General features: G+C 54.6%; 1 protein-coding gene across 1 annotated transcript; it reads left to right on the top strand.

The window, feature by feature from the left end:
• GNA11 (G protein subunit alpha 11) lies at window positions 2,939-20,389 on the top strand. Its single transcript, NM_001044538.2, is given in 7 exon segments — window positions 2,939-3,077; window positions 10,992-11,176; window positions 15,700-15,854; window positions 16,232-16,360; window positions 18,648-18,777; window positions 18,864-19,017; window positions 20,199-20,389. Coding segments are annotated over 7 exon segments (1,080 nt in total). The 5' UTR covers window positions 2,939-2,941.

Genomic DNA, 24,944 nt, shown 5'->3' with positions numbered 1-24,944 from the left:
AAAAAGAAAAAAAAAGTGAATCACTAAATTCAACACACATCCTAGGCATGGGGGTGAATTACACGAGGCCGTGAATACCAAGAAGCGGGGCTCACTGGGGGCCATCCTAGAGTTATCTCCCACTGTTCTCTAGTATTTGACTCTTTCAGCAAACATTAAGCTTCTACTGTGTACTTCACAAGAAACTTCTCCTTGGCTACTCACAACAGCTCTCTGAAAAGCAGGTAGTATTATGTTCACTTTACAGATGGGGAAACTGGTCCAGAGATACTAAGTCACCCACCAGCAATCTATACCAGAGTTAAGTGGCAAAAGGAAGGATCCATCCTGAGGTTTAAGTCCTGTGTGAGGAGGAGGCTGGAGGTGGTAAGCAGCAGAAGCAGAGAAGGGAAGAAAGTGCAATTATTTTTTTTTTTTCTTCAGAGAAAAAAAAAGCACCCAGAAGCGCTGGGTTCCTTCATCGATTTCACAAACATTTATCGATCACCTACTGTATAGCAGGTGCTGTTTTTGGCTGTGGGGACACCACAGAGAGCAAGATGGACAAAGTTCCCTGCACACGTAGCACTCCCACATGAGGGTGGGCGATTCCACTCATTGCTACCCAGGAGTTTTGCTGGGGGAGGGAAGAGGCCAGAGGCTCTGTGCTGGACGAGGGGGACCCCACGGTCACCAAGACACTGTGGTCACTGCCCTCCAGGAGTTCACAGTCTGGTGGGGGAGACAGAGAGCAAACAACAAAGAACCCATCCATTCTTCCCTTCAATACTTATTGAGCACCTACTGTGTACTATACTAGAGGCAGCAGTGATCAGAACAGAGAACCCTACAATAGGGTGAGGAGGGAACAGGCAAGCAAAGAAGATGATTTCGGGCTGTGGAAAGGGCTGTGGGAAAGTCCAGCAGGGTGCTGCTGGGGTGGGGGGGTGGCATTGGAAAGGTCTGGCCTGGAAAGACCTGGCCTGACGGCCCCTGGAGGAGGGGACATTGGAGCCAAGGTCCAGGGGACAATGTTTCTGTTCATTTCCCTGGTTACAGTTCTTTATTCAAGTGGAGCTTTCCTCTATTTGTGGGACAGGGTGTGGAGGGGGACCCCAGACCCCTGCCCTGACTGCGTGTCCAACTAGGGTGGGGGCAGAAGGGCCAAGATCAGAGCCTTAAGGAGCCAACCTTTCCTCAGTCCCAATCAACTAATCAGTGGAGACCTTGACCTTCCCCTCTCCCCTTATCTCAAGACAGGTGAGCACAGTGTTCAAGGTGCAGCTTGGAAGGTACATGATGTGATCTGGGCAGAGCCGGGGGTGGGGGTGGGGGTTCCAGCCAAGTCAGGGCTGGGGGAGGTGCCGATGTCAGGGAACTGTGGAGAATGGCACCTCACTTTCCTTGTCCATGAAATGGGTCTCAGCATGAGGAGCACCTCAGACTTTTATACTTTTCCCATCATTCGAAACACATGGGTTGAGTACCTCCTGTGTGTTTGGGCCTCTTTCTAGGTCTCTTTCTGTTAAGAGGCCAGACAGTGAAATTTTTTTTTTTTTTTTGTCTTTTCTAGGGCTGCACCCGCGGCATATGGAGGGTCCCAGGCTAGAGGTCAAATTGGAGCTGTAGCCGCCAGCCTATGCCAGAGCCACAGCAATGCCAGATCCAAGCCACATCTGCGACCTACACCACAGTTCACAGCAACGCTGGATCCTTAATCCACTGAGCCGAGGCCAGGGATTGAACCCATAACCTCATGGTTCCTAGTCTGATTCATTAACCACTGAGCCACGATGGGAACTTCCAGATAGTAAATATTTTAGGGCTGTAGCAACTACATAACTCTGCTGGTGCAGGGTAAAGGCAGCAAATCTCCATAAATGAATGGGCGTGGCTATGCTACCATAAAATTAACTTGGCAGGACTCGGTATATAGTAGGCACTTCATTAATCCTTGTTCCCTGACTGTAATATAGTAGCGCTGCACTAATACCTGGTCCATGCCTGGTATATAGCAAGTGTTGCATTAATGCTTGGACATGCAAGGTTTACAGTAAGCATTCCACTAATGTTTGTTTCCTGCCTGGTATACACCAGGCATTGCATTAATGCTTGGTTACATCGTGGGCACGGCATTAATAGCTGGTCCAGGCCTGGTATACAGCAAGTACTCCATTAATGCTCATTCCATACCTGGCATACAGAAGGCCTTACATTAATGCTAAGCCCAAGTCTGGTATATAGGAGAGGTTCCCTTAATGCATGCTCCAAGAATGGTTGAGAGTAAGGTTCATTTCTGGTCAGGCAATGGCAGGGTCCTGGGAGGCCGTGAATGCTGGTACCTCGCTGCCTCACATGGAGCCCGACGGATCGACCGACAGCAGCTGCGGATCTGAGCCTTTAGCTCCAGCATAGCCGAGCAGGGCCGAGCGGAGCCGAGCGCAGCCGAGCCGCCCTGCAGAGTCCGCCACATTCCCACAATCCCGGGCGGCCCCGCCCGGCTCCCAGCTGCGCGTCCCCCTTCCCACGTCGGCGCAACCTAACCCTCGGGCGCGCCCGCCTCGCCCCGCCCCGCCCCGCCCGTGCGACGCCCCGCCCAGCCCAGCTGCTAGTCCCGCCCCCGCGGCGGGCGCGCGGGCCACCGCCCCCTCCCATTGGCCGCACTGGCCGCCCGTCGGCGCTGTGCGGGCGCGGGTTAGGTTGTGAGGCGCTGTCGCTCGGTCGCGGCGGCTGCGGTTGGCGGTGGCGGCGGCAGTGGCGGCGGCGGCGGCGCGGGCAGAGGGCGTCCGGGCGGGATCAGCGGCCAAGCGGGACCGGCGCTCGCAGGTGGCCGAGGCTGACCGCCGGCCCGGGGGCCGAGCGCCGAGGGCCAGGCGGGCGCGGCCAGGGCAGCTCCGGGCCAGGGCCGGGCCGGCCGGGGGGCGACGGCGGGGGCGGCCGGCGGGCGGCCGGGGCCGGAACGATGACTCTGGAGTCCATGATGGCGTGTTGCCTGAGCGATGAGGTGAAGGAGTCCAAAAGGATCAACGCCGAGATTGAGAAGCAGCTGCGGCGGGACAAGCGCGACGCCCGGCGCGAGCTCAAGCTGCTGCTGCTCGGTGAGTGGGCCTGGCCTGCGGGGTCCCCAGGGCCAGCGGCGCGGGGACGGCCGAGCGTGGCGGCCCTGCGTGGTGTCCACGGTGGGGACCCCGGGCCTTGGGGTCAGCGTACTCGGTGCCGTCGGCCTCTGGGCCACCTAAACCCCGCAGGGTCATCCCCAATCTCTGCTGTACAGGCTGAGTCCCTGAAACGCGAGGGGCCAGCTCCTGCCTCTGCTGTCCACATCAGCGCCCCAGAGCCTCAGGATCTGCCCGTGCCTCTTCTTTCCATGGCAGGGCCCTGATCCCCAATCCCCGAAGTGTCAGTCCCCAGTCTCTGCTGTCCAGAACGGGCCCGGGTTCCTTCAGGATTAGCCCTCGCCCCTCCTGTCCAGGTGGGCTCCCAGGACGCTTCGGGATCAGTCCCGGCCTCTGCTGTCCACTCCTTGATCCCTGCAGGGCCAGCTTCTGCTTCTGCTCTCCAGGTCAGGCCCCCATAACCCTGGAGGGTCTGCCCTATGCCCCTTCTCTTGAGACACGGCCTCTCCCTGCACAGGGCTGGCCCTCCGTCTCTCCCCCACCAGGTGTGCCCCCCTTGCTGACCCCAGCATCTGTTCAGGTCCAGACCTTCCGGCTGTAGTCCAGTAGATGTGCCCCTTGCCTCCTGGGATCCTTTCTCCACTCTTCCCACCAGGTGGAGCCCTGTTCCCTGCGTGCAGGGCCCCTCCAATCTCCGTTCTCTCAGACCAGTCTGTGTGGGGAAGACCCATGTCCCTGCCAGTGAGGTACACCGCATGGGCGAGAAGACAGCCTGTCCCCTTTTCTTGGGGTCGGGGCAGGTGGAGCCCCAGAGGGGCCTTAGCCGGTTTTCAGAACTGGCCAACTCGGCAACCCCCCCTATGTCTTAGTGGGAGCCTGGGCTCCCCGGTCCTCCTCTCCTCCTGGAGAAGACTCCTGTTCGAATCTCCATCTCCCCAAGGCACACCTGTTGGTGGGAGCCAGTCGGCCCAGCTGTCAGCGAAGTGTTGTCACCCCAAATAAGGGTTGTTGGAGGCCTTACCTCCGCAGTCAAAGGCAAGAAGGTCGTTTACACAACAGAAGCCCTTGCCCTACCTTCTCTGGACCTGGGCTGCATTCCTGCACTGTGGGAAAGTTGGAAATGCAGCTGCGATGGGCCGTGGGTGGAGGAGGGGTCTGCCGCGGAGGGGTGTACCGGCTTATTGGTGCAGGGTTTGGAGTCACTGAGTTGCATGGTGGAGGAATGACTTTGTGGAGGCTGCAGGTCTTGGTGGGAACATCTTACTTCTCCCACCTGTGGGGACCCCCCCTGTCCTCTCTTTGATAAAATACCTTGCCAATTTCTTTTCCCCAAATTTGTTCCGCTTTACCTAAAGGCTATAACATGGGCCATCTTTGCAGCAAAGACAGGCAGAGAGTAACCTTAAAGTTTGGAGAAAACTGGCAGTGGAGTCCCAGTGGCATTTGGGAGGACAGCGTGGCACTGGCTGGCTTTTGCCAGAAGAGGTAGACTTTATTGTCAGAACTGGGGTTTCAAAATTACCAGCATATTAATGTTACCAGACCCATGGCCTGGCTGGAGGCTGGAGGCTGGGGGCTGCGTGAGCCCGCAGTTGCTCCCACTGCCAGCCCTGAGCCCTTCCAGGCCCCAGACTGACATGGTGGTGGGTGCTCCTGCATCCTTGGTATGTGTATCTGGTCTCCCTGGGCCTGGACTGAGGAGGCTTGCAGGGGCTCTGGAAGCATCTGTTGCCCACCCTTGGGTGTGGGGTGTTGGCTGTGGGAGCACCTGTGTCTGTGATCCTACTCCTCCCCTGAGAGAAGCACCCAGCCCTGCCCTGCGAGCGTGCAGGAGGTGGGGAGTCTGATTTGAGAAGCTAGGTCCTAGGTATGGCAGGCAGTTAGGATGATGATGGTCCAAGGCAAAGTTTTATGACACGAGGAGGACGGTTGTAAGGCTGGGTCAAGGTCCTAGGGATGTGCTGGGGGCCGAGGGGCCAAGCAGCATCCCTGCCTTTTGTACTCCATGCTGGGAGCACCCCCACTGGTGACAACCACAGATGTTCCCAGACATGGCCTAGTGTCCTCTGGAAGCAGAATCACCCGTGTTTATGTTATTAGAATGCCTCCATGCCGTGTTAGCATGCCATGTGAGGTGCGTGTTGCAGAGCTGGTGCATGATCACTGTAAGTTATTTCGTCAGGTGTTTTGTGAATCCTAAAGAAGTGAATACTTTTGTTTGTTTGGTCCAAAGCCAGGTATATGTGTGCACTCAATATGCAGTTCATAGTTGAGCACATGTGATGTCCGTGTTCAGTTTCGTTGATTCTCTTACTCTGGGCCATGTCCTCGTTGACATCGGTCTGTGGTGAGGACTGGGAGTAGCGCACTGTCCCTGCAGTGGCCACAGTGCCCACCGCGCAGCAGCTCTCTCCCACTTGACAGGAGAGAACCCCGGCTCCAGTTAGGAGCTCCCGGAGGGGTTCGGGAGCCAGCTTCCTGCTGGCTTCGGCCTCCCATGAACTCTCCTGGTACAGGTGCAGCGCTTTGTCCCTGCATTTCTGTCACTCAGCAGAGAACCACCGAGCAGCCCCTTGTCTGTTCCTTGGGGCAGGTTTCCCCATGAACACCGAGGCCTTCCAGGGAAATGCCGTTCCTGGAGCTCAGTGTTCCGGCCCGGCCGAGCCTGAGCAGCTCCAGGATTTCTAAATAAAGAAGGGCGGTCAGTTCTGCAGGCTTCCTGTCCGGCCAGAGCCAGCCCCCAAGGGCAGTGAAAAGACCCGGAATCCAGCCTCGGGTGTGGTAGCCCCGGCGGGAAGGGCGCGCCTCCCCGGGCTTTGAGGCTCAGCGTGGAGCGTGGCCACCACTGCTGGCAGTGGCCTTGTGTGTCCCTTGCAGACCCCAAGAGCAGGAAGTGCCTTGGGACCTCTCACCCACCCCTTAATTACCCCAGGGCTGTGGGAGGCCCCAGGGCTGTGGGAGGCCCGAGGCCCACCCTACCCCATTTGTACCACAGGATGCATCTTAGGTGCTCTAGAGTTAAATGAAACTTTGTGTTGCTGAAACGGTCTCTGGAGGTGCTGGGGCCCAGACACACTCTCAGAATTCTCCCTTGTGTCCTGAGCACCAGGTGACACTTTTCCTTACCAAGGGACGAAGGAATGAGTATCACTGGCCCAAGCTCGTCCTCGCCAGGTGTGTCCACAGGCCATGGACTCTGTGTGCACAAATGCTTTCCAGCGTGTCGGCCAAGCCCCGCTGGTTGCTACTGAGAGACTCGAGGAAGTGCTTTGACTTGGTTGTTTAACCACAAAAGGTTTCACTTTCTGATTTTTGTGGTGGAGCCCTCCTCCCTGCAGCCCAGGAGCATGTTGTGGTCATTGCTGCTTATGGGCAGGGAGTTTGGAGCAGCTGCAGATGGAGCAGAGAAGAAGACCCCTGGCAGGAGGGACACTGAGCCCATTTGTCCCTCCTTTGCCCTAGGTAGCCTTGGGAATAAAGTCCAGCCCTGGGTGGGCAGGTCTGGCCAGGGCCTGAGCTGGGCAGATGTGTGGCGCTGGGCCACACTCAGGAGGGGCAGCCTCTCTGGTCCCCACTGATGCTCCTTTCCCATCAGGACAGTGAGCTGTAGGGCCTGTCCAGTGTCTGTGGGTGGGACTGAGGTGTCTCCATGGGCTTTGGGGGCACCCACATGCAGCATTATTTTTTGGCTGAATTCCAGCTTCTCTCAGAACCCAGCCCCAGGCCTCAGGCTTGCTGGCTGAGGGACTGTGGCACCACTTCCAGCATCTCTCTGCCTCCTGGGTGACTGCCTTTCTGGGGCACGTGGCTGGTTGATGGCCTGGGTGTCACCCTACCACGGTGTCTCCCCCTCTTTACCCCACTTCATCCCACCTGCAGGACCCACCACCCCATGCACCCTGGCAAAGAGCCCTGTGGGCCTCTTGAGATGTTTGCTGGGTGACTTTGATTGGCTTATTGAACACAGGTCCCCCAGACAAGTAGAATGGTGGTGACCAGCTTACCCGGGCTTTTGAATATCCTCACATCTCACTTGCGTCCTGATATGTGGACAGATAGGAACTTGGGGAACAGCTGGCCACTGCCACCCTCCGGAGGCCCTCCTGTGAGCAGGTGGAGGTGGAGACTCCTGTGCACAGCCTCGGTTTCCCCGCCTGCAGCAATGTTTAGGGTTAAGCTGATGATGCCCGAGCGGCCCTTGGCACACAGGAGGTGCTCAGCAAGCCAAGGCACTGTTCTGACCTGTTGTCACTGCTTTCCCTACTGGTGCCTCAGCTCAGCTCCCGTCTGCAAGCTGTGGAGCAGCCCTGGGAGGTGGTGCTCACAGGACAGTGCAGAGTTCTGTCCCCAGCGCCTTCTAGGCCTTGGTTTTCTCTTCTGTGAAAGAATAGGCATCATACCGACTTCAGGGTTTGGGGGGATTAAGTGGGGCGATGCACGTCTACTGGGTGCGCCAGATGTACTGTTTTCACTCATGGTGTTACACTGGCCAGTGGTCCCTCTGTGCCTGGTGGGTGCACCACAGACCCTGGTGGAAGCCGCCCTTCCCGCTGCTACCACATTTTGCTTTTGCTCTCAGACCTTGGTCAGGCCCAGAGCCAGAAGTCAGACTCCTTCTGGAGGCCTGGGGGATGGGGGTTGGGGTTTGAACTGGAGGTGGGTCACCCACCTCTGCCCATCGGTTCTCTCACCTGAGCCTTGGTGGGGGGTGGGTCCCCCACACCCATGCTGGATTGCACAGCAGGGTTGGGCAAGACTGGGAGCTCCCACCATGTCTCCCTGCCTCCTGAGAGTCAGGCTCAGGAAGGGCTGCAGTAGGACCCAGCACGTGGGGACAAGAGAGGGGCCTCTAAGTTCTACTAGGCAGCGTGGCTGTCCCAGGGGTGGCTGGTGTCCACACCTTGAGCCACCTGGGCAGGAGACACCAGCTTTGCTTCTCTGTGCCTCAACTCCCTCACCTGTCCTTTGGGAGGTGGGGTGATAGGTGGATGAATGAACGAATGAATGGAGTGAGGGGGACAAGGTGTAATCACCAGCTTTGGCTGCACAAGGGTTTTGTTTGTTGTTTGCTTGTTTGTATTTTTAGGACCTCACCCCCAGCAGGTAGAGCTTCCCAGGCTAGGGGTCCTATCAGAGGTTGTAGCTGCTGGCCTACACCACAGCCACAGCAGCTCAGGATCCAAGCTGTCTGTGACTTACACCACAGCTCATGGCAATGCCAGATCCTTAACCCACTGAACAAGGCCAGGGATCGAACCTGCATTCTCAGATGCGAGTCAGATTTGTTTCCACTGAGCCACGACAGGAACTCCCTGCACGAGAATTTTGCGCTTTCTCTGTCCCCCCACCATAAGGTCGGCATCTCTCCTTGATCTTGGACCTATTGACACAGATCACGGCTCATGTTGGACTTCCAGACTATGTTTCCAGGAGCCCAGATCCCTGGCGGTGCTCTTGCCTGTGGTCCTGGGGTTCCCAGGTTCATTACCCACATCCTGGCACTAGGGAGCACTAGCGGCAGCCCCGGACACTGGTGTTCTCTTGCTGGGTTGCACCCAGTTGCCCTTGGGGTTGTGGATGCTGCTCATCTTGAATCCCTCCCGGAGTAAGTCAGACCAGCACCATCCTTCCTGCCCTCAGGCCAGCCCTGGGACGAGGTTGAACCACTTCCTTGCCCCACTTCTCTCCCACACCTGAGGAGTGGCTGCCCGGGGCTTAGTCTCAGCTGGGGCATCTGGTGGTGCCACTGAGCACACCCAGCTGCATCCATCTGACCTATGCCAGGCCCCCAGGCAGGACCTCCCTACAACTGGGCTGTACTCCCAGGGGCCCCTGTTCTTAGAGTAAGGACTGCAATGCAGAGGACCCATGGGGACGTATGACAGAGCCAGCACTATGGATTGGGGCCAAGTTCACTGGGTTCATTCAGGAAGAGTTTGTGCAGTGCCTTCTGTGAGCCAGGGCTGTGCTGGGGGTGGGGCACAGAGGAGCCAGCTCTGAGCAGGCAACAGACCAAGAACAGGTGGGGTGTTGGGGTCTTTGGGACACTTCTTGGAAAACATGAGTTTGGGTTTCCATGTGGGGAGTTGCAGTGGAGTTTGGGAGGGGAAGGGCCCAAGGAGTGGCTGATGGAACAGTGGTGTGGAGCGCTGGCATCGGCCATGAGTGTCCACAGCTGTCCCCATGGAACTGGGCTTGTGGTGTTACGGGGGAATAGCGGGGGGCCAAGCGACCCCCAGATGAGAGCGTGGCCAGGACCAAGAGGCACATGGTGTCCTCTCTGGGAGGTGGTGTGGCAGTAGGTCCCCTGTGCACATCACCTGTGCAGGTATATAGCTAGAATGAGGCTCGTCATGGGGTTCTTGCATGGTTTTGCTTGAGGGGGGGCCTTGCTCTTCTCCCTGATGGGAGTGTTTGTTTGTGTGTTTATGCTTTTTAGGGCCGTACCTGCGGCATATGGAAGTTTCTAGGCTAAGGGTTGAGTCGGATCTGCAGCTTCCAGCCTATGCCACAGCCACGGCAACGCGGGGTCCCCCACCTACTGAGCGAGGCCAGGGATCAAACCCGCATCCTCATGGATACTACTTGGATTTGTTTCCGTGCCACTATGGGAACTCCTGTATCTTTTAATTTAATTAATTAATTTATTTATTTTAAATGATTTTTATTTTTTCCATCATAGCTGATTTACAGTGTTTTGTCTACTTTCTACTGTACAGCAAGGTGACCCAGTCATACATACATGTATACATTCTTTTTCTCATATTATCGTGTTCCATCATAAGTGACTAGATATAGTTCCCAATGCTATATAGCAGGATGTCATTGCTTATCCATTCCAAAGGCGGTAGTTTGCATCTGTTAACCCCAAATTACTAGTTCATCCCCCCCCCCTCCCCCTGGGCAACCACAAGTCTATTCTCCAAGTCCATGATTTTCTTTTCTGTGGAAAGTTTCATTTGTGCTGTATATTGGATTCCAGATAAAAGTGATATATGGTATTTGTCTTTCTCTTTCTGACTTCACTTAGTATGAGAGTCTCTAGCTCCATCCATGTTGCTGTGAATGGCATTATTTTATTCTTTTTTATGGCTGAGTAGTACTCCATTGTGTATATATGCTACATCTTAATCACTTCATCTGTCGGTGGACATTTAGGTCTGTATCTTTTTAAAACAGTAGCATTTTGTCAGAAACAGGCGATCTTGCCCAGAGAGGATACTGGACGATGTTTGGAGGTATCACGGTTGTCACGACTGGGGATGGTGTGGGTGGAGGCTAGGGATACTGCTCAACTCGCCACAGTGTCAGCAGAGGGTGCTGATTGGGACATGGCACTCCTGTGTGCTCTCTCCCCACCCCACCCCCCATGAGGGAGGAGTGCATGGATCCCTCAGGGAGATGTGGCATAAGAGGTGTGACTGTCCCAGTGCCAGGGTTACACTCGAACTGAGGGTGGGGTGAAGTTAGGTTCAGGGGCTGATGAGAAAGGAGCTTTGGAGGACTGTGGAGGTGACAGCATGGTGTCCTGCGAAGGTCTGGTGTGGCCTTCAATGCAGATACCAAACTTATGCCATGAGGAGAGTTATTCTGGCTGGAGGTCGTAGGAGAGGAGTTGCTGATGGTGGCGGGATGTGGTCACATGAGGGAGGGTACATGTGGGAAGCATGAGCAGGCACCATGACTAGTTAAGGTGGCATCTGGTGGAGACGTTCACTTCTGTGGCCTCTATAAATTCAGACTCACTTGCAGCAGGTGCCCAGTGTCTTCCCATGGCGTCCTTCCTCCAAGCCTCCATGCCTCTTGTGTAGGATGTGGGGCGGTTCTTGGGGTAGCCGTGTGGGTGGGGTGGGGTGCTGATTCCCAGCCCAGCTCTCATGGGTTGATGATTTGCAGGCACGGGCGAGAGCGGGAAGAGCACGTTCATCAAGCAGATGCGCATCATCCACGGGGCGGGCTACTCAGAGGAAGACAAGCGGGGCTTCACCAAGCTGGTGTACCAGAACATTTTCACAGCCATGCAGGCCATGATCCGGGCCATGGAGACCCTCAAAATCCTCTACAAGTATGAGCAGAACAAGGTGAGTGGCTGGGTGAGAGGCAAGTGGCATCTTGGGCCAGCGTCCCCAGCTATTCCACACACAGTATTTGACCCTCTGTGACCCCATGCAGTGGCACTTCTATTTTCTTTCCTTTTTTAAAAATTTTATAATGATTTTTCTTTTTTCCATTATAGCTGATTTACAGTGTTCTGTCAATTTTCTACTGCACAGCAGGGTGACCCAGTCACACATACATGTATACATTCTTTTTTCTCCCATTGTCATGCTCCATCCTAAGTGACTATAGTTCCCAGTGCTATACAGCAGGATCTCATTGCTTATCCATTCCAAAGGCGATAGCTTGCATCTGTTAACCCCAAATTCCCAGTCCATTCCACTCCCTCCCCGTCCCAATCACAAGTCTCTTCACCATGTCAGTGATTTTCCTTTCTGTGAAAAGGTTCGTTTGTGCTGTATATTAGATTCCAGATATAAGTGAAATCATATGGTATTTGTCTTTCTCTTTCTGACTTACTTCACTTGGTATGAGAGTCCCTCATTCCATCCATGTCGCTGCAAATGGCATTTTGTTCTTTTTTATGGCTGAGTAGTATTCCATTGTGTATATATGCCACATCTTCTTAATCCAATCGTCTGTCTATGGACATTTAGGTTGTTTCCATGTCTTGGCTATTGTGAATAGTGCTGCAGTGAACATAGGGGTGCATGTGTCTTTCTTTTTCTTTTTCTTTTTTTTTTTTTTTTTTTTTGTCTTTTTGCTATTTCTTGGGCCGCTCCCGCGGCATATGGAGGTTCCCAGGCTAGGGGTCGAATCGGAGCTGTAGCCACCGGCCTACGCCAGAGCCACAGCAATGCGGGATCCGAGCTGCGTCTGCAACCTACACCACAGCTCAGGGCAACACCGGATCGTTAACCCACTGAGCAAGGGCAGGGACCAAACCCGCAACCTCATGGTTCCTAGTCGGATTCATTAACCACTGCGCCACGACGGGAACTCCAGCATGTGTCTTTTTCAAGGAAAGTTTCGTCTGAATATATGCCCAAGAGTGGGATTGCTGGGTGATATGGTAGTTCTATGTATAGTTTTCTAAGGAACCTCCATACCATTTTCCCTAGTGGTTGTACCAATTTACATTCCCACCAACAGTGCAGGAGGGTTCCCTTTTCTCCACACCCTCTCCAGCGTTTGTTATTTGTGGACTTATTTTATTTTATTTTTTTTGTCTTTTTGCCATTTCTTGGGCCGCTCCTGCGGCATATGGAGGTTCCAGGCTAGGGGTCGAATTGCAGATGTAGCCGCCAGCCTACACCACAGCCACAGCCACGCTAGATCTGAGCCACATCTGCAACCTACACCAAAGCTCACAGCAACGCTGGATCCTTAACCTACTGAGCAAGGCCAGGAGTCAAACCTGCAACCTCATGGTTCCTAGTCAGATTCGTTAACCACTGAACCATGACAGGAACTCCTATTTGTGGACTTATTAATGATGGCCATTCTGACTGGTGTGAGGTGGTACCTCATCATAGTTTTGATTTGCCTTTCTCTAATAATCAGTGATGTTGAGCATTTTTTCATGTGCTTGTTGGCCATCTGTATATCTTCTTCTTTTTTTTTTTTTTTTTTTTGCTATTTTGTACCCAAGCTTTCTGTATATCTTCCTTGGAGAAATGTCTATTCAGGTCTTTTGCCCATTTTTCAGTTGGGTTGTTGGCTTTTTTGCTATCAAGTTGCATAAGTTGTTTGTATATTTTGGAGATTAAGAAGCCTTTGTCATTGCCTCGTTTGAAACTGTTTTCTCCCATTCTGTAAGTTGTCTTTTTGGGTTTTTTTTTTATGGTTTCCTTTGCTGTGCAGAAGCTTGTCAGTTTGATTATGTCCCATTGGTTCCTTCTATTTTCTTTAGTAACAGCTTTATTGAGAAAATTTACATACCATGTCACGCATTTAAGGTGTGCAGCTCACTCATTTTTAACATATTCCGAGTTGTGCAACCATCTCTTCTAATTTCAGAACATTCTCATCTTCATGGAAGGAAACCCCTGTCCCCATCAGCAGTCACTCCCATCCTCCTCCCCAGCCCCTGACAACCAGGAACCCACTCTCTGTGTCTGTGGATGTGCCTGTTCTCCTGTTCTGGACGTTTCCCATCCATGGAGTCACACACCGTGTGTCTTTCTGTGTCTGATTCTCTCACTGAGCATCGTGGTCTCCAGGTCCATCTAGGTGGTGGCGAGTGTCAGTGCTTCTCTCCCTTTCATGGTTGAGTGATGCTCCCAGGTATGAAGGGACCACATTGTTTATCCATTATCCGTTGAGGAATACTTGGCTGTTTCCACTTTTTGGCTCTTGTGAACTCGTTGCTGTAACATTCATGTGCAGGTTTTTGTTTGCATGCCCATCCTCATTTCTAGACCTAGACCCAAGTAACTCTAGGTCTGCCCTCTGGATGGCTGCCAGCCTGCTGTCCCAGTGGCGTTCCCCCCAGCTGTGCACCAGCAGACTCTCCCTGGCCACCTCCCCTGGCTTTGCTTTTGTAGAGCTGTTTTGGGGGCTTCTCATTCAACCCCAGAAATTTGCCTGGGCTGACACATGGCACCAGAGCCCATATTTATCCAATATGGTTTAAATTAATTCATTTACTTTGAGGCTTAATGAGGCCAGTCAATCAGATTTCAGATATTGGCATCTTCCTCCCTTGGCGCTCAGGTCGTGGGTCATCAGGGACCCTGCAGGGCCCAGCGTTGGGTTGGGGGCCCTGCTGGCCTGGCTGTACAGGTCACGCATGTGGGGCCTGCTGGAGCCTCTCATCCTCTGGTTTGCATGATGGCCTCCAACCGAGGCCCCTCCAGAGTCCAGGCCCCTGTTTGGACCACAGAAGTCAATAGCATCTGGAACAGGTGGGCAAACTGAGGCCTGTGTCTGTATATACAGTTTTCTGGGCATGGGCCATGCCCACTGTTTATGTGGCCTTGGAGGCTTTTGCTACAGTGGCAGGGACAATGTGGCCGTAGAAACAGATCTCTGGCCCCTCATCTGTGTGGATCCACAGTCTGTGGGGTTTTCTGGGGCTGGTGTCTACCTCTGCAGGCCTGAGTGAGAGGTGGGGAGGGCAGGGCGGGAGCTGGGGCTGGAGAGCTTCCTGGGAGGGGATGGATGTGGGTTCTAGAGCCTAGGCGGCGGGCCCCTTGGTTCCCTGTTGGGGGTTCTGCCCAGGTGTGTCTCCTCCCGGGCCCCTCAGAGAGTGTGGCTGGTTGTGAGGGCTGGACCACCCTGTGCACAGGCACATGGAGCAGGCAGGAGAATAAGCGGGAGTATCCCAAGAGCCTCTGCCCCGTGCGTGTAGTGTGTAATGTGTGTGTGCTCAGTCATGTGCGTGTGTGCAAATCTTGGCTGGTGGCTCTTGGGTGGTTCTGAGGAGCAGGTCCCCGAGCCCTATTGTTCAGAGTGTGTATGGAGGCCTGACTTACTGGACCATGGCCATTAGCTGAGCCTCCCCTCCTGCTGGGTGATCTGGCCACCAGCCAGGCCGCCAGGAGCAGGACATTATCCTGTCAGATAAGGGAGGGCTTCAGAAGCTGTGTGCAGGAAATGGGGGCAGACACCAAGTAAACATTTCTTCTTAGGGACAGAGGCTCTCGGGCCTGTCCCACCTGTGACTCGGACTTCGGGTGCTGCCCGTGGTGTTTGTTCCACTGTCCTGTTTGGAGGCCACAGTCCCCTCTTTTGGGTCCCTCTCCCGCTTACTTAATTTTTAAAAATTTTTATTTATTATCCTCCTGCATGTTTTATTTTAATAAGAAAAAGGTACATTTTTTATTATAGGCTGTTTATTCACTCTGACTTCCTTGTGATAAAAACTAGGGCCTAGGGAGTCCCCTGGTGGTCTAGTGGTTAAAACTCAGCACTTTCACTGCTGCAGCCCAGGTTCAGTCCCTGGTCTGGGAACTGAGATACCACATCAAGCTGCTGCACACCTCGGCCAAAAACAAAAACATGAAAAACAAACTAAAGGCTAATTTTTTTGGGGGGGGGGTTGTGGGTTTTTAAAAAAATTTTATCATAGTTGATTTACAATGTTGTGTTGGTTTTAGGTGTACAGTAAGGTGATTCAGTTATACATATACATATATCCATTCTTCTTCAGATTCCATTCCCATATAAGTTATTACAGAATACCGAGTGGAGTTCCCTTTGCTATGCAGTAGGTCCTTGTTGGTTATCTGTTTTATATATAGTAGTGTGTATATTTAATCCCAAACTCCTAATTTATCCTTCCCACCCACTCCTGGATCACTTGAAAAAAGAGGACGCTTATCTGTCTGTGTGGTTGTTTCTCATCCCACCTGCTCCCCCACCTTCAAAAGCAGCCCCTTGGGCACTGGGGCAGGGAGCAAGGCAGCCCCACTCCTTCCCAGGGGCTGCCTCCATCCTGGGCTTCGCCTTGCCCACCTTGCACTGGGGGACGGTCAGAAGTGTGCTTGTGGGAAGCTGAAGACGATGGTTCTGACTTGTGGGCCTCCCCTTCCCATCCACGCAGGCCAACGCGCTGCTGATCCGGGAGGTGGACGTGGAGAAGGTGACGACGTTCGAGCACCGGTACGTGAGTGCCATCAAGACCCTATGGAACGACCCCGGCATCCAGGAGTGCTATGACCGCAGGCGCGAGTACCAGCTCTCTGACTCTGCCAAGTAGTGAGTGACCTGGCTGGGGGTGGACGTGTGATTTCACGTAGGGTGTTTGCAGGAGTTTCCTGTGGTAGCTCTGCCACTTTTCTGTGTGTCTAAGACTATTCTAAAGTAATAGGCGTGTTTTTGAAAGTCACCCTTCAGACACCCCCGGCGCTAGTCCCTGTCTCCTGGATGGCCATCCTCGGGCAGGTCCAGTGGAGGGTCCCTTGGAACTGGCTGGGGTCCTGTCTGGCATCATTGCCATCCTGTCCTTGTCCTGAGGGCTTCTGGGCCATTTGAGCCCCCACTAGGGAGGCCTCTTCCCGCCGCTGAGTGGACCTGTGGTGGCTGGGAAGTCCCCGGCCCAGCCCGGCCTGAGCAGCTCTGCCTGTGTATTGCAGCTACCTGACCGACGTGGACCGTATCGCCACCTCAGGCTACCTGCCCACCCAGCAGGACGTGCTGCGGGTGCGCGTGCCCACCACCGGCATAATCGAGTACCCCTTCGACCTGGAGAACATCATCTTCAGGTACTGTGCCCTACTGCAACTGCCACCAGCCTTCAGAGACAGCCAGGGCGAGGGAGGGCGTGTGTGCGTGCAGGTGGGGTGGCTGGCCTGGAGTCCTGGCCAGAGCAGGGGTGCTCCAGGGCTGTGGTGACCCTGAAGGCTCCTCGGTCAGGAGCCAGGAGAAGGCAGTTCCTGGCCCCTCTGCAGAAGGGACAGGTTCTCCACTGGGGCCCAGTCCCTCAGGTCACACGGCCAGAGTGGACTCAGGGCCATCCCTGAGGACTGGCCTGCCACTGCAAGAGACTGCAGCTTGTCAAGAACTGCCAAGGGGCAAGGCCAAGTGTGTGTCTCTTGGGGCGGCCATAACAAACGACCACAGGTGGGCAGCTTAAAACCACAGAAATGGATCCTTACCCGGCTCTGGAGGCCAAACGTCCTGAAGTGGTAATGTCAGCAGGGCTGGGTCCTCCTGAAGGCGTGAAGGGACATCTGTCCTATGTCCCTCCCAACTGCTGGTGGTGCTGGAAGCCCTTGGTGTCCCTTGGCTTGTAGAAGCCTCTTTCTATTTCTGGTCCATCAGCACATGGCCCCTCCCTGTGTCTGTGCCCAGATTTCCCTCTTATGGTGACATCACCAGTTGCTGAATTCATGGGTCCCTGCTCTGGTGTGACCTCATCTTAACCAGTGACATCTGCAGTGACCCTGCTCCCAAATCAGGCTGTGTTCTCAGGTTCTGGGTGGACTGAATTTGGGGGACATCTTTTTGCTGTGGGCTCCAAGGCACAGGCTCCAGGCAGGGGCCTGGCTCTGGCTGCAAACCCTCCAGCCACCACTGCTCATGGTCCCTTTTGCTCCAAGAGCCCACCCTGGGAGGTAAGGGTGGAGGGTGGGAGCTGATTCCTCCCAGTGTGGGCCCCAGAGACAGTGCTCACCAGCCAGGGGTTAAGTCCTACAGCCTTGAAACGCCAGCCCCAGGTGGAGGAGCCTGGTTGTCTCCACCCGGCCCCCCACCTCTCTCTCACCCATCCGCCCCCCATGGTTGCCTTAGGCCCTCAGAGGTTGTAGGCATCACCCTGCGTGTGCCTGATTTTTCTGGTGAGACTTCAGCATTTTTTTGTTTGTTTGTTTTGTTTTTTTGTTTGTTTGTTTGTTTTTTGCTTTTCAGGGCCGCATCCATGGCATATGGAGGTTCCCAGGCTAGGAGTCAAATCAGAGCTATAGCTACTGGCCTACACCACAGCCACAGCAACAACAGATCTGAGCCGCGTCTGTGATGTACACAGCCATTCACAGGGATTGAACCCCAACCTCATGGTTCCTAGGCAGATTTGTTTCCACTCTGCCATGATGGGAACTCCATTGTTCAGCATTTTGATTTCTTTTTCAGTCAGATTTTTGGTAGGGTCTGGGACCTCAGAGACCTGCAGGGCACAGGCTTGGGGCATCCCAGACCCATCACTGGGGAGACTCATGCTCCAGAAAGGCAGTGGCTCCAGATGCTATTGGCCCCAGACTGGCTGCAGCTGCCAGTGTGGGCCTGGTGTCTGGCCACCACCCTCCCGTCCCTTCAGTCTTCCTGGCACATTGGCTGTCCACCTGTGCTTGCTGGAACCTCCTCTGTGTAACCCTGGCCAGGCGAATTCGCCTCTGCCAACTGCACCCATGGCCTGTCTCGGCCCTCCCCCCACCCCCAGCCCCTCCTGCCTGCCTATCCAGCTGCTGTGGTTGGACCCAGCTGGGACCCCTGCCCTCTCGGGCTGTTTCCTTTTCTCGCCATTATCTTAAGAAGTAATGTTTCCTCATCATGGAAAACTTAGGAAATTTACAAGTAGAAAGAGGGAAGCTGTGACCAGCTGTAACACTCAGGGTACCATTGCCAAGCGCCTCTCCTGCCCCCTAGCCACTCCCACCTGTCGTCAGCATCCGAGTCCATGCATCTCCCACCTGACCAGCAACCCGCGCCCTGCAGCCCCAAGCCTTGGCTGGGCTCCGTTCCCGTGTTACGTAGGCCATGTGTGCGTTGCTCCGCGAGGGTAGACTGGTTTCCAGGCATGGACATCCGTCTGAGGTTGTCACCTCTAGTCCAGGCATGGTCTAGAGCAGGCATCTGGTGCTCTCAGGAGACCCCTCTGTTTGTACTGTGTTCTCCTGGCTTGATGGCACTGGGGACCTGCCAGCTCTGAGATAGCTGAGGGAACTGCCTTTCACACTGCGGGGCCCTTGTGGCTCCTGCAGACACGGCCATGCTGGGGGAGCACTTGTCAAGTGGTCTGCAGCCCCGGCGCTGAGCCATGTGCCCGCCCTGTAGGATGGTGGACGTAGGGGGCCAGAGGTCCGAGCGGAGAAAGTGGATCCACTGCTTCGAGAACGTGACATCCATCATGTTCCTTGTGGCCCTGAGTGAGTACGACCAAGTGCTGGTGGAGTCGGACAACGAGGTGAGGCCCGGTGCTGAGCCTGGGGGGGAGGCAGTTCTGCAGGCCCTTCTGGGGGGCCTTCCGCCAACCCGCCACCTGCCCCACAGAACCGCATGGAGGAGAGCAAGGCGCTCTTCCGGACCATCGTCACCTACCCCTGGTTCCAGAACTCATCCGTCATCCTCTTTCTCAATAAGAAGGACCTGCTGGAGGACAAGATCCTCTTCTCCCACCTGGTGGACTACTTCCCCGAGTTTGATGGTGAGTGGGGCATGGCCGGGGCCTGGGCGCCCCCACCGGCCTGACCTCAGGCTGGTACCTAGCGCCACCAGCATGTCCTTCACCCAGTCCCACCTCTGGGCCTCTGTGCCCTCGCCTGTGGCTCAGGAAGACACAGGAAGGCTGTTTGCCAAGGCCGTGGCACAGTTAGTGTGACCGGAGCTTCCTGGGTTCCTCCCTGAGCCTTGGATGGTGGGAGGACCTTCGTGTCCCCCAGGAGAGCATCATCAGTGGGAGGGGGCGCCCTGCGGTCACCTCACAGCAGCAGGAGGGCGGTGCCCCCCCACTCGGCAGCCTGTCTCCTGCCTGCCCACAGCCGGAGCACAGAGTCTGTAAGGCCTCCATGGTCCAGCTGCAGGGAGAAGTGAGGCACTGGGGACCCAAGGTGACCCAGGACTGTCCCCCGGGTCAGCCCGAGTTATTGTCAGGACACACCCCACCCTCTATCTCCTCCCACCTGAGACCCCCGGGTGCTTCCGGAGGTGCAGCTGGGGCTTCGCCACTGCCTTCTGGGCAGGGCGGCAGGGGTTACAGTCGGGAGAAGGAGGAACATCACAGACCCTCTGGGCCAGCTCTGTGCTGGTGCTACATGTGGAGCAGGGCACCTGGCCCACCCTGAAGGCACTGTGAGGCCTGCGGGGCCAGCAGTGTGGGCTCCTTGGGCCTCTGGGACGGAGTGGGTGATGGGCGAGAGCAGGAGGGTCTCTGGGAGGGAGCAACAGGGCTGTGGGTGGACGGCCATGACTTTGTGTCCCAGCGTGTGTGGCTATGTGTGTGGACGTGTGCCCCTGAGTGGGGTGTGGTGTGGACCGGGTGGAGTGAGGTGAGGCCAGGAGGGAAGGAGGTGGTGGGAGTGTCTCACGTGGGCATGGGTGGTAGGCCTGGAGGGGCCCTGGCTGGGTGGGCTGAGGGCCGTCTGCGTGGTGGGTGGAGATGAGTGAGGGGTGGGGCCAAAGGGATCGGTGCCAGGGTGGAACTGGGCACAGAGGCTAGGTGGGCACAGCTGTCTGAAAGCTGCCACCCGGAGAGGCCACAGCCGGGCCAGAGCAGGTGGTATAAACCACAGGCAGGGGTCAGGGCCTCATCCCAGGAGCTTGGGGAGTGGGGGACTGCCCCTAAAGAGCGGGCACCCCTTGCCCTCACTCATGCTCTGCCTCCCCCAGGCCCGCAGCGGGATGCGCAGGCTGCCCGGGAGTTCATCCTGAAGATGTTTGTGGACCTGAACCCTGACAGTGACAAGATAATCTACTCCCACTTCACGTGCGCCACCGACACGGAGAACATCCGCTTCGTCTTCGCCGCTGTCAAGGACACCATCCTGCAGCTCAACCTGAAGGAGTACAACCTGGTGTGACCCGAGGCCACGCTCCCGCCCACGCCGTCCACACCGCCAGTCTGCGTGGCGTCTCCGCCCACGGGAGTCAGGGGTTCATATTTTTAAACAAATGGTTTTTATTTCACAGTTATCAGGGGATGTACATCTTTCTTTCTATACACCTCGTGCACCTTCTCACCTTTTTGTCAGTGGCAAAGGCCACCTTTTTCTGGCCTTGACTTGTGGCTTGCTTTTTTCTAAAAAGAAAAAAAGGAAAAAAAAAAAGAACCTACGGAAGACCGGCAGAGAGGAGACCCGGGCCTCCCTCTAGCCAGTGGGGGGCTCTGCATCAGGGGACTTGGCCGAGCATCGCAGCAGGATGGCTTCTTCCCTGGTTTCTTCTTGATCTCCTGGAGGCGCGGAGACGCAGACACTGGGACTTTTCTTTCTTCCTTTTTTAAGTTATTGACATCCTCGCCACTGTCGCTGCGTTTCTGCACCGGACTCCAAGAAGTGGGGGTGGGTGGCGCCCCCCGCTGCCCGCCCTGGGAAGTGCCTAACCTTTTTTTTTTTTTTTTTTTTTTTTTCCTTTTTTGAGGAAATAAAATAAAACCAGCCCCTGGGCCCTGGCTTACACCCCTGCCCATGGTGGGAGCCCTGGGGGCTTTAGGGTTCTCTGGGCTGGCCTCTGGGACCAGTGTCTCCCACTGGGAGCACTCCTGGGCTCCTGAGGGCTGCTGCCCAGGCACCCCTGATGGCCTTGGGCCACCACGCAGGTGGGAGAGCCCCACCAGGGCCTGGGAGAAGACCCATTTGGACTGGGAGTCACTCTTTGTTCTGTTCCATTTTGTAGCCAGTTTGGAAACAGTGGGGGTGGGGTGGGAACTTTTTCAGAATATTCTCAGGTCTGACCCCCGATTGGCAGAGAGGGAGGCAGGGAGGGTCGCCCTGGCGGGTCCATGGCCACCCCACAGGTGCACACCGTGCTGCCCTCTGCCCAGAGTGGAGCCGTCGGGGCTTGTGGCAGCTGGAGGGAGGCCCTCAGGCCCACGCACTGAGGCCCCTCCCAGAGGGCCTGAAGGTGGGGAGAGGCAGGGCTGGTGTCTGCCGGAAGAAGTGGGTGTTTCATGCCGTGTGGACTGCGCACCATAGTGGTTTGTTTTTGCACAAATGTGGCGGTAGTGGACTGCCAGTGATGCCTTGCCTGACCAGCGCTTCGGGACCCTGAACATTAGCGCTCTGTGCGGCCCTCGACAAATAGAGAGGAACAACTCAAAAATCACACCAGCCCACACCAGCCCTGTCCCTGGCTGGCGTCCCCTCCTGCCTCCCTCCTGCCCCTGATGCGCAGGGCCCAGGATGGGGGCAGAGTGGGCAGGACCCAAGCTTCTGGGCCTGTTCTCTGGCATCTCCACTGAAAGGGCCATCTTTTGTGCTGTGTGACCACTAGAGAGAGAGTTTGTGCCATAACCCTGATGTGTGCGCTGGGGGGCAGAAGGTGCCGCTGGCGGTGGGCTTCCCACAGGCCCAGATCACACAGGGAACTGGATCGGGTGGTGTGAGCACGTGGGTGGCGGGGATGGGGGCACCCAAAGTATTAGCTTCCATAGAGGATTAGTGTGCCAAGATCCCAGAGTGAGCTTGGCCACAGTGCCAAACCTCCCTGCGGGCCGGGTGCCCCCAACAGTTGCCTGGCCCTATGCCATGCAGAGGAGGGTTGGGGTGGCAAGCCTCGGCCCCTTCTTCACCCAGTGTGTGAGGTTAGTTTCTGGTGAACTTCACCTCCGTGGCGCTTCCCCTGAGTGGCGACCCCCCGCCCCCACTGTGTCCCATCACCCATCAGAACTGCCCTCCCAGTGCCAACACCCCCAGTGGCAGTGAGGGACCTTGACCGGGCTGGCCGGTGGGGGCGACCTTGTCCGGTTGTACTTGTATATTAAACAGTCCTGATTTCAGATGACTTAAACCTTAGCCTATTTAAAAAAGAATATTATATAAAAATGCTGTTTTTAAACCTTTGGTCATTGAAATGCATGTGTTGTCTGTGCGGGCTGAGGGCCGGGCGCCATCAGCTCAGTGCCAACCTTCTGTGGCCAGAGCTGCCCACGTCCAGGCAGTGGTGGTGGCTCTGCTCAGCATATCGGGGCCCTGACCCCTTAATCCAGAGATACCTATGGAAATTGACTTTTCATATCTTTCTCCTGAAATGAATTCTCTTTTAAATTGGAATAAATTTTGTTCCTAAACACTGGGCCCCCTCTGGCTTATTTCCTGTTACTGGGGGTGGGGGTTGCAGCAGAGAGGCCCTGGAGGCCCCCTGGGTGTCCCCTGATTCTTGTGTGGCTCCTTGTAGGACCCTGGCACTTCCAGGATGGGGTTGGAGCTTACAGGAGCCACAGCCAAGCTGCCCAGGGTGTGCCTCCTGCCCTGGGCTGGGACTGTGGCACCAGGGCCCCTGCTCAGAGGTCCTCTTAATTTGGCCCTTGACTTCAAGTTGATGTGGCTGGTGCATCCTGCAAAAGAGGCACCTTTTGCCGGGGCAGGGGACTGAGTGGGGAGGAGCCTAACTTGCCAATCACTGTCCTGGGTGTTCTTGAGAAGACGTGCCCCTCCTTCACCCCATTTCTGTAAATCCGGATGTTGGACCAGCGATCTCCCTGAAAGCTCAGACTTTTCTTTCTTTAAAAAAAAAAAAATCGCTAAGTGTACAATTCTGGGACATTAATTTCATTCACACTGTTGTGCGACCATCAGCGCTATTTGGCTGTGAAACCTTTTCATCACCTCAAGTAGAAACTGCACCGTTTAAGCAGTAATTCCCCTTCCTCTCCCCAAGCACCTGGGCCCCACCAACCACCCTATTTTCTTTTTTCATTTTATAACGTTTTATTGAAGTATAGCTGATTTACAAGTTGTGATGATTTCTGCTGTACAATGAAGTGATTCAGTTATACATGTTCACACAACCGTTCTCTTTCAGATTCTTTTCCCACAGAGATTATCACAGAATATTGGTTAGAGTTTCCTGTGCTATACATTCCTACCAACAGTGTAAGAGGGTTCCCTTTTCTCTGCACCCTCTCCAGCATTTATTGTTTGTAGACTTTTTTTCATCATGATCATCTTTGTTAGTAGTAGCAAGAAGTATTCATGATATAGTCAGCTGTGGATGTGGTTTGCTCCCGTTTTCTGCAGGATTCATGGAAGACCATGTCTTCTCAAGTCACATACTTTTGCTTGTTGAATAAGTGAATGCTAGCATCCATGAACGCCTCACTCTGGCCTAGCTGGAGCCCAGGAGCAAAGGTGATTGGAGGGAATCATCAAGAAAATGCCAGAATCAAGGAGCCATAGGGCAGAAGAGTCAGTTTTTCCAAGAGTAGCAAGCAGGAAACACTGCTTTTAGGGAAAGATCAGGTCTATAAGCCACACATCATGACCAGCTAGACTTAGGGCAAGAACCATTGTTTCCATTGGTCCAGTTATCCTAAATATCGTCTTCTCCTCTACTCATGTGCCCTTAAGTCTGGATTTAAGACACTGTCCTGACCACAGCAGCACTGGCCTTGAACTTGAGGGGGTGGAACATACTTTCATCAACTGCATGTAAACTTTTGGTTGGGAACACCTTGGTTTACAGTGGTCAGCTACTCTCCATCTGGATGTGGCTTCCTCTTTGTTTCTGGGTGTAAGATATCTTTTTTGGTAGTTTCCAGTCTGTTTCATTGGTGATTGTTCAGCAGTTAGTGTAATTTTGGTATTTTCATGAGAGTTCTCTCGAGTCTTAGGACTCCGCCAGCCTGTCCCAATCTCTGTAGACTTTTTGATGATGGCCATTCATTTGCTGGTGTAATGTGGCACCTCATAGTAGTTTTGATTTGCATTTCTCTAATAAATAGCAATGTTGAGCATCTTTTCTTTCTTTCGCAGCTGCGACATATGGAAGTTCCCAGGCTAGAGGTCAAATTCGAGCCACAGCTGCCAGCCTACACCATAGCCACTGCAACGCCAGATCCAAGCCACATCTATGACCTATGCCGCTTGTGACAACACTGGATCCTTCAACCCACTGAGCGAGGCCAGGGATCAAACCCGAATCCTCGTGGATACTAGTCAGGTTCTCAACCTGCTGAGCCACAACAGAAACTCCCAGAAATATCTATTTTGAGTTGTGTGGTTTTGTTTGTTTGGCTGGTTGGTTGGTATTGAGCTGCATGAGGTATTTGTACATTTTGGAGATGAATCCCTTGTCAGTCATTTCATTTGCAAATTTTTTCTCCCAATCTGTGGGTTGTCTTTTCATCCACCATCCTATTTCTCTCTCTATAAATGTGACTCCTTCAGGGACCTCATATGAGTGGAGTCTTTGTCCTTCTGTGTCTTGTTTCTCTCACTGAGCATCATGTCCCCAAGCTCCATCCATCCACGTTGGAGCAGGTATCAGAATCTCCTTCCCTTTTAAGGCTGAATCATATTCCACAGTCTGGATGGACCATATTTGTTTATTCGTCTGTTGATAGTCACTTGGAGTGTTTCTACCTTTTGACCACTATCAGTCATGCTGCTGTGAACACGGGTGTGCAAGTATCTCTTT

Source organism: Sus scrofa, chromosome 2 (genome assembly GCF_000003025.6).
Source record: "Sus scrofa isolate TJ Tabasco breed Duroc chromosome 2, Sscrofa11.1, whole genome shotgun sequence".
Classification (NCBI taxonomy): domain Eukaryota; kingdom Metazoa; phylum Chordata; class Mammalia; order Artiodactyla; family Suidae; genus Sus; species Sus scrofa.
This window is presented reverse-complemented; position numbering and strand designations above follow the sequence as displayed.